This window comes from Sinocyclocheilus grahami, unplaced genomic scaffold (genome assembly GCF_001515645.1).
Source record: "Sinocyclocheilus grahami isolate Dianchi unplaced genomic scaffold, SAMN03320097.WGS_v1.1 scaffold1154.1, whole genome shotgun sequence".
Lineage (NCBI taxonomy): Eukaryota > Metazoa > Chordata > Actinopteri > Cypriniformes > Cyprinidae > Sinocyclocheilus > Sinocyclocheilus grahami.
In genome coordinates, this window is record NW_015506333.1 from 286986 (window position 1) to 296939 (window position 9954).

The window sequence follows — 9954 nt, forward strand, 5'->3', positions numbered from 1 at the left end:
TACAACAGTTGGGTGCAGCTTGGTTTGAATGGGTGGGGGGGGGGGGAAAGAGGCATGTAACAGGAAAGAGGCATGTAATAGATTCTGCAGAATCAAAACGCCAATAGACAGATAGCTCGGGGCACTGCAAAGTTTATTATAAACACTAGATTTACACGACCAGAGTAACTCCTCCACTAGAAACCACAGTCTGCTCACCAGAGATAGACTTGATGCGAGTGTCTCTTCCTGAAAGAGAAATGTTAAGTGAAAACGCACTTATAAATTCTCAGTTCCTCTAGTCGAGACAGCAAGAACTCACGTTTCCTGGTGCAGCTTTGCTCACAAGAGCCAGAAGAGGGATGGCACACCTCTGTGCTGCAGTGGATGAAGATCTGACAGGGAAGAAAGGGGTTCAAGTCATAGAATTCACAAGCAGTAAAATTAAAATGTTCAAGTAAACGGGGGCATACGGTTTCCTGCAGAGGAGCCAGTGAGGCTGGATCTACAAATGTGAACATCTTCACAACAAAGCGCTTGTAGTGGGTTGGGAAATGAAGACCAGATAATCCAGTCACTGGAACCAGTGTGGTCAGGTAACGGTCATCCTGGTAAGGGCATCTGAAGACGAACGAAGCTTAGAAAGTGTCTCCCAGCAGACTAACTGGATAAAGACTGGCATTACGCACCCATCGATCAGAAGGTCCCACTGGGGGAGACTGAGTGGACTAGGGGTTGATGTCGCCCAACAACGTCCCAGCATCAGGATAATGTTGGGGTCAGTTCTCTCCATAATGCGCACCTCAACATACACAGGCTCCCGCAGGACTTTTGTGACTGGATAATCAGCATCACTGTAGTAGGACGTGTAGGCCTCATCCCCTGAGGAACACTGGGGTTTAAACCGAAACTGCTGGAGTTTGAAAGGCTTTAGGATGACACAGGACAAGACCTTACCTTCTGCACAGCCTTTGGTGACACATTGGCCATTGGCCAGTCTGAGCTCCACCCTGAGAGGTCCAGGAGCAGCTACTGGTGGAGGTGGAGGAACAGAGTTGACCTCCACAACCAGAGCTTCCACAGAAGTTCCAGAGTACCTACACTGAAAGAGAAACCTGGAGAACAGATGGTGAGCTAGTAGCATTTATCAGAGACTAACAGTCACACCAAGTCAAAGATCACTTACTCAAAGTGACTATCCCTTGTGATGGAACCAAACGGTCCAATGCCCACTTCATACGTGGACGTCATTCTGTTCTCATACACCACATATCCACGGTCCTCCTGTGAATAGGAACAGTGTTAACGGCAGGGCTCTGAACTGGTTCAAGGAACGAAAAGGACAGGAACAGAACCAGAAACTAACAATGTTCTAGTTATGAACAGAATCGAAAATTTGGAAAGGCCATTAACCGGTTAAAGTTTAATGGTTCCATTTATTATTTGAAATTTGCCATCAACCAATCACGAATTCCAGTAGTACGGCCTATGCAAATGTGACACCGACGCATCCAGCACACTCAGCTGTGAACTCATAAGTCGCAATGGCAATACACCAGCATTAATTTATCCGGGGATAGTGAAAGATTGATTCAGATCACACGCACCTGCAGCACTTCTGTGAACAGAGAAAACGATAACCACAGGCTTACATAAGATAGGCATATACAAAATATTTCACTTAAATCATTGACAGATTTACAAAAAAAAAAAACAAACAAAAAAAAAAAACACACAACTGCTCCGTTGTTCAATCTGTTGCGCTCACGCCTCACTGTGCGGTTATAGCTGATGTTTTACATCAATGCAAGTACAGAGCCTTGCCTATAATAAATATTTTAGCATCTACATATGTCGCGAATGTAAACATTTGCATTCGAGCCAAATGAGGTAGGCATCAGTTTCACCTTAAATTAGTTATTGGAGTGACGTTTTTAATAGCCTAAACGCACAGCCTTAACTTGAGGATTTATTGTGGAGAGAAACTAATAACTGCGTTTATAATGTTTGTAAACATTTTGCTTTAGCCTACATTTCTGAATGTAATGGGGCTAACAAGGCGTCCCCCAGAGTGTCCATTTACACCAATTCCGCCCAGCAACGTGTGATGGGGATGCTCAACACCGAGGGGGGAAAAAAAAAAAACCCAAACATCTGTTTCAATGGTGTAGATGGTAAGACTTGTGCTTTGACGCGATCGACCCAACTTCAAACCTGCCTTTTGCTGAACTTGTCCCCTTTTCAAATCTCATCACATCAGAAAGGCACTTATTTCCAATAAAAATGAAGGTGATCTTGAAAATGATCTCTTCCTGTTTTTCGAGTAGAGAAAACACTGTACTTTATTAGCAAAGTAGTTTTTAAAATAATGTTATTCACCGGTATCTCTTCTACTCAAACTGGATTCAGAATGGCGATACAGAGGAACAGAAACATTAAAAACATTGATTCTGCTTAGAATGAACCGATTTAATTTTTCATCTTCAAGCCCTGGTTAGCATCCAGTCCATCATAAGCAATGCAGAATAAAACCAGAAGCAGCTGCTCACCATCATGCTCGTGCCACATGCGGTCACAGGGAACTGGTATATAGCAAAGTAAGGTGTGGACTCCACAGGAGCGCAAGGTGGGTCGTTTCCACCCAGTAGACGAACCGAATCCAGACTCAGTCGAGGCAGAGTAACGTCTCTAGACACCACTACCACAAACTGACCATCTCGAATACACTGGACAGTCACTGGAACAAAATGTACAAGAGCAGGTTAATGCGGAGAATCAGATTAACATGAACAGAATAAAATTGAGAACACTTACCTGCCCTCCCATAGTAACACTGCTGTCTCTTAAAGCAGCAGTTGATAGCTTCACACTCAGCACTACTGATCCCAGGTTGTCCACATTGGATCTGCTCATAATCAGCTACAGCACATTTATCAAGGAGCTCTGTCTGCACCACTGGCTTCTGAAGCTGAAACTGCGGAGGATCCCGCTGGTTAGTTTGTTGTTGAACTGGCTGCTGAAACCGCTGGTCAGTTTGCTGGATCATCAGAGCTTGAGGGTTCTGGAGCAGATTACTCCACTTTGGAACAGCATGACAGAATGCACAAACTGCCAAAATCTGAACCAAACACAAATTTCCAGCCATCGTTCAACAGCTAGTCACAAAGTAAAAATGCTGCCCTTTGGTCTTTTTGTACTCTACAGGTTTCAGCTAATTAAAGATAGCCCCTCCCTCTTCATTAACCCTCAAGATTCTCCAGACTTGCATGAGTTGGAGCTTATGCAACTGAGTGATTCTCCCTTGATCAATTGTCCTCGATACCTACATGAAAACACAAACTTGAGCATAATTCAAAATAGCATACTAGTATTATTTCTGCCATTTTGAATTCAGCCTTAGTTTTATCCTTCATTAGCTGAATCCAATTGCTGACGTTTTGACAATTCTAGATTGTTTTATTCTTAGAAACACATCTTGGAATGTACAGCCCTGTATCTTCAGATTGGCTCAGAAGAAAGTTGATTTAACATTCTCATGATTATGTTGAAGCTTTGAGTGATACTTGAACCCTGTCCCAGCCATGACTGCTCTATTCTTAAATGCTACATTATAATAAAAATACAGTCATATTATAAAGTGCTTTTAAAATCTTGCACACACTGCAAGATCAATATCCTTCGGTATAGCCTAAAATTTTATTTGCAAGGGTGCAGGTTAGCTGTTCACTCGTGAGAAAATATAACATGTCAAATTTATTGAAATACATATGTATTGTTTGTTTCTTGTCAGAGAAGGATTGGCTCCACCAGGTTTTTTCTCTCAGCTAAACAATGAATACTTTTACCACCATCAACTTTGTGTGGAGTGGGATAGAAATGATTATACAAATAAAATCAAAAAGAATTTAAAAAGCAACACGATTTTTTTTTAACCTGACAGCGAAGGCCAAGTATGGTAACCAATACTTGAAAACTGTCCTCTGCATTTAACCCTTCCAAATTACTGCATGCACATCTGAAGCAGTGAGTAGTGAACACCCAGAGCAGTTGGCAACCAGTCGCTGCGGTGCCCGGGAGCATTTGGCTGTATTAAGAGTAGAAGAGAGCACTGTTGATTCAATCCCCAACCTACATTCCCTACTGATATTGAGATTTAAACCTGCAACCTTCAGGTTACATGTCCGACTCCAACCATTAGGCCACAACTGCCCAGCTTGCAACTAAATCTTTCCCCATTTAAGCAGATAGTACTAGCAGAATGAATCAAATATAACCTACAAGTTGTGGGGGGTGGGCAGTCATGGCCTAATGGTTAAAGCATTGGACTTGTAACCCAAAGGTCATGGGCTCAAGTCTCAGTATCAGCAGCAATTGTACGTGGGAGTGAATGTATAATGCTTTCTACCTTATATACACCCACAGCTGACGTTACCTTGAGCAAGACACCAAACCCTCAATTGCTCCCAATGTGCCACAGCAAAATGTGTATGCGCACTTGGATGGGATAAATCTATGTTGGTTGGACGGGTAAAACATCCTGCTAACCAATCAGAAGTTAACAATTAACCCTTAATTTGGTACCTTATGCAGTGGCCCAGGTTAACAACTGTAGGATGGATAAGGGTCATGGCTTGTACACAGGGTTTCTGCAGGATTTTAAGCTCAAATTTAAGACTTTTTAAGACATGCACAAATAAAATTAATACCATATGAGCAGGGTAGGTCGATGTCTATAGTACCATAATAAACTGTAAAATTACTGTAAAAAGCATAATTTACAGTTTAGATATGTTTTCACAAAAACAGAAAGTTTTATAAAATGCTAAACTTTACATTTCAGTCTTTAAACCATTTTTAAGAAAATCTCGATAAATTTCTGGGATTTTATCAATAACGATAATTAGACAATATTTTGCTGAGTGTGTTATTGGGCACACAATTAATCTTTTCCAATACGTTTTATGGGCATTTTACCTTTAAACCATTTTTAAGAAAATCTCGATAAATTTCTGGGATTTTATCAATAACGATAATTAGACAATATTTTGCTGAGTGTGTTATTGGGCACACAATTAATCTTTTCCAATACGTTTTATGGGCATTTTACCTTTAAACCATTTTTTCTAAAAGTGTGCACCATCTTTTGAGTCAAATTCTTGCATTTGGGCTGTTACCAAGCAAATGAAATCAGTATCAACAAAATGTATCTTTGCAATGCAGAGGGAACACAAAAGCTGCATTAGAAGTGTCATTTAGATGCATTTACACACTGTTTAATGCAGCTCTGAGGGACATGGAATACTTTAACCTGCAGTTACAAATGCATATCTAAATGATGGTTTGATATTTAAAAAATGTTTGAAATTATTAAAAAATGAAAAGGTACCTTAAATGTGAAATTAAAACCGCCAGTAGGTGGCGGCAAGTCACTGTTAATAAGTGAGTCATTGCGATTGAACCGAATCATTTAAACGGTTGATTCATTCAGGAATTAAACACTGTCATGTTGCTCCAAAATGCGAAACAGTGCTGTGGTGTCTAAAACTTAAGTCTCTTAATATTAACTTAGTTTGTTAAACTGTTGTATAAAATCAATATCACATTTGTAATCATGCTGACTTTGAGAAAAAAACGGCACTCTTCATGTGATATTAACTCTGAAATGATATAAATATAGAAATTTTCTGCCCCATATCTTGAATTATGTGATCATTTTAAATGTATTTTAATAGACTGATTCCTGCAGTGAAAGATCTCACTCTAAATGCGCATGCACACTAGTTTAACTTGTTAACTTACTAGACTTCATCGCCTAATGTATGCATGCACTCTGTAGGTGTTTTGTTTGCTTTTCCTGATGTACTCGATAATATCAGATCGCACATAGTTAAAAACAACAATTATGATATTATCACAGACCATACATATTGCACAACCCTATACAGTTTCGATTTTTGTAATGCATTGTCTTCTTATAGATCCACCAGTTCACATTTAAAGCTCTGCGTGTTTGCAGGGTAAAAACATGGGTGGATTTTTGCATTAGTCTGAACAAAACAACAGTTTTTCATGTGATATTAACTCTGAAATGATATAAATATAGAAATTTTCTGCCCCATATCTTGAATTATGTGATAATTTTAAATGTATTTTAATAGACTGATTCCTGCAGTGAAAGATCTCACTCTAAATGCGCATGCACACTAGTTTAACTTGTTAACTTACTAGACTTCATCGCCTAATGTATGCATGCACTCTGTAGGTGTTTTGTTTGCTTTTCCTGATGTACTCGATAATATCAGATCGCACATAGTTAAAAACAACAATTATGATATTATCACAGACCATACATATTGCACAACCCTATACAGTTTCGATTTTTGTAATGCATTGTCTTCTTATAGATCCACCAGTTCACATTTAAAGCTCTGCGTGTTTGCAGGGTAAAAACATGGGTGGATTTTTGCATTAGTCTGAACAAAACAACAGTTTTATTGAAAATGCTCATTCATTCTCTGCCAGCAGGTAGAGCATTTGGTAGAAATATAACCGTTTCCCCGGTAGCGGCAGAACACAAAGCAGTGCAGCACCGCACTTTGAACCTGCAGCGCTCATGTTTATTTAATTAAATCATAGCCTTTTGAAGTTTAATCTTCACATTTAGCCCAATTATCCCAATTCTGGTCTTTCCGTCCCCAAATTTAAGACCTTGAAATCAAAATTAAGACTTTGTAGCATTCGGACCAATCAGACACACATTTGTTCATTAGATTTAACAAACCAATTATTCATTAGATTAACAAACAATCACAGACCCCTCACCCAATAAACATACTGGGTGCCAGCATGTCTGGGAACCACCCCAGGCCCCTGGTTACCATGGCAACCAGGACCCCTCAGCCAGATCAGATATACTTTTACGACCTAAAAGTATGTAGAGAGAATCAACTCTTACTCAAGTCTCTCTAAAACAGACACATAATGCCCATAAAAATGGTCTTCTCTAATTAATTAATAGGAAAACCTTTCTTTGAATGGACACACATATACTACAGGTCATTGTGTATGTTGTTACTGTTCTTGTATATTGTCTTTTGTATTGTATACCGTTTTATACATGCTTATGGTAGAACCACTCATTCATGTATCCTTACATATACCATGTTTTGTCTCTATGAATTCGTCTTCGAGAGTAATTCTAATTGAGAGTACATATTATATGTTTATACCTATGCAACAGGGGCGGTTTCTCCATTAGGGCGATTGGGCGACGCACCACCAAAGCGTGAAAGGGAGGGATTTTTTTCTTTCACATTCAACCACAGTGTGACGCTAGCTTTCACTGTTTGTTCTGCCTCTAAATAGTCCAATCAGCGTCGAGTCGCATTTTGTGTAGTACCGCCCCTTTTTGGGCGATTTCTGTCAGACTGAGAATCGCCCCGAGTGCTCTCATTGACTTCCATACAAAGATCATTTTTTTCAAACTGCAGGCACTGCAATGCAATCTACCTATGCAACAGGGGCGGTTTCTCCATTAGGGCGATTGGGCGACGCACCACCAAAGCGTGAAAGGGAGGGATTTTTTCTTTCACATTCAACCACAGTGTGACGCTAGCTTTCACTGTTTGTTCTGCCTCTAAATAATCCAATCAGCGTCGAGTCGCATTTTGTGTAGTACCGCCCCTTTTTGGGCGATTTCTGTCAGACTGAGAATCGCCCCGAGTGCTCTCATTGACTTCCATACAAAGATCATTTTTTTCAAACTGCAGGCACTGCAATGCAATCTCTGAGTTCTGGGAAGGCTAGCACTAACGTGCTTTTGTCATCATGCGTAACCTTAACTTGTGCAAGGATTGGTGGGAACAGTGACATCCAATAATATTTAAAAACTATTTTGAATTTTAACAACAAGACGAACTGCAGGCACTGCAATGCAATCTCTATGAGTTCCGGGAGGGCTAGACCTAACGTGCTTTCGTCATCATGCGTAACCTTAACTTGTGCAAGGATTGGTGGGAACAGTGACATCCAATAATATTTAAAAAATATTTAGAATTTTAACAACAAGAAAAAATGAAAAACTACTTTAATGTTTTTATCAAATGTGAAAAAATAAGAAAAATAAACTGAGAGACGGGGACAGCTAAGCCAACTCAAATTCAGTTGTCAGTTGAACTTGATCGACATCTTGGCGAACCCCTTTTTGGGCGATTTCTGTCAGACTGAGAATCGCCCCGAGTGCTCTCATTGACTTCCATACAAAGATCATTTTTTTCAAACTGCAGGCACTGCAATGCAATCTCTGAGTTCTGGGAAGGCTAGCACTAACGTGCTTTCGTCATCATGCGTAACCTTAATTTGTGCAAGGATTGGTGGGAACAGTGACATCCAATAATATTTAAAAACTATTTTGAATTTTAACAACAAGAAAAAAATTTAAAACTACTTTAATATCTTTATCAAATGTGAAAAAAGAAAAGAAAAATAAACTGAGAGACGGGGACAGCTAAGCCAACTCAAATTCAGTTGTCAGTTGAACTTGATCGACATCTTGGCGAACATTACCTCAGCGCAGATGAATTCTATCGTGTCATTGAAAGAAATACCATTCAGTTGCCGTAGCCATACGGATAAATTGGCAATTAAAGATTTAGCACCACCAAGACCAAATTTAAACATCAAACATGTATCAACAAAGGGCGGGAATTCGTATAAACGAGGATTTTCGAGGACGTGGTATGAGCGGAAAAAACGACTAGCGGGCTGCGAAGTAGCTAACGCTTTATTCTGCTACTTTGCCCCTGCATTTTGTTCCATTTTGTTCCATTTGGCCACGGAAATATCCTTTCCTAGAGTTGATATGAACTTACACTGAATGTTCGCTGAACAAACAGATTGGTTGATGGCAGTGTTAATTTTGACAGCAAATTTTGATTTTTTTTTAACCTTTATTTAACCAGGAAGAAACTCATTGAGATTAAAAATCTCTTTTTCAAGAGTGTCCTGGTCAAGATAGGCAGTAGTACAACCATACATACATACAGGTACAAAATATAGTAACATAAAACTACTGAAATAGCGAATACTTTAAAATAAACCACAATCAATAACACATCAGGCAGAACATCTACAGCCAGATGTGACTGCCTCCAAGTCAGTTAACATCCTCTTAAAAACGACCAATGAGACCAGCGTATTAATTTTCATAGATTTCTGTAATTTGTTCCATGAAGATGGAGCAGCATACGTAAATGCCTTTTTTCCCAGCTCGGTTCTAAACTTTGGAACAGACAGAAGGAAAAGATCCTGTGAACGAAGATTGTAAGTCCCAGTATTATTTACACTGATGTAGGTCAGAAGGTAGGATGGAAGTAGACCTAAAATAGCTTTGTATATGAAGATATACCAATGCTGAAGTCTCCGCGTTGATAGAAAAGGCCATCCAACACGATCATACAGTTCACAATGGTGAGTGAGGACTTTAAAACCAGTGATGAACCTCAGAGCTCCATGGTATACAGTGTCCACTGCATGTAAACTTTGAGTAGAAGCATGCATGTATAAAACATCACCATAGTCAAGTATAGACATAAAAGTGGCAGCAACCAGCCTCTTTCTCGATTCGAACGAAAGGCAGGATTTGACTCTAAAATAAAACCATAATTTAAGTTTTAATCTTTTTGCTAGCTGCTGAATATGAAAGGTAAAAGAAAGAGATTCATCTATTAAAATACCAAGATATCTGTATTTAGAGACACATTCAATCTTCGTTCCCTGGGAAGTGAGGACTGAAGGCAGATTTGATCTGGATTTCAAATTTGAAAAAAACATGACTTTTGTTTTTTCAGCATTTAAAACAAGTTTTAAATCATAAAGATTCTGTTGGAGCATGTTAAAATCAAGTTGTAATTGGGAGAGAGCCTGGTTTGCGGTGGGTGCTGAGCAATACAGTACAGTGTCATCTGCATAAAAATT

The 9954-nt window shown here is 39.4% G+C and overlaps 1 protein-coding gene across 1 annotated transcript; it reads right to left on the reverse strand.

Moving 5' to 3' along the window:
- Positions 1-116: 116 nt before the first annotated feature.
- LOC107567392 (zona pellucida sperm-binding protein 4-like) lies at positions 117-3141 on the reverse strand. The gene is made up of 8 exons (XM_016253076.1): positions 2794-3141; positions 2529-2716; positions 1166-1263; positions 937-1094; positions 669-861; positions 453-600; positions 302-374; positions 117-228 (listed from the first exon to the last, which is right to left on the reverse strand). The coding sequence occupies exons 1-8, from the start codon at positions 3122-3124 to the stop codon at positions 152-154; spliced, it is 1266 nt and encodes a 421-aa protein (XP_016108562.1). The 5' UTR covers positions 3125-3141; the 3' UTR covers positions 117-151.
- Between the last annotated feature and the right edge of the window lie 6813 nt (positions 3142-9954).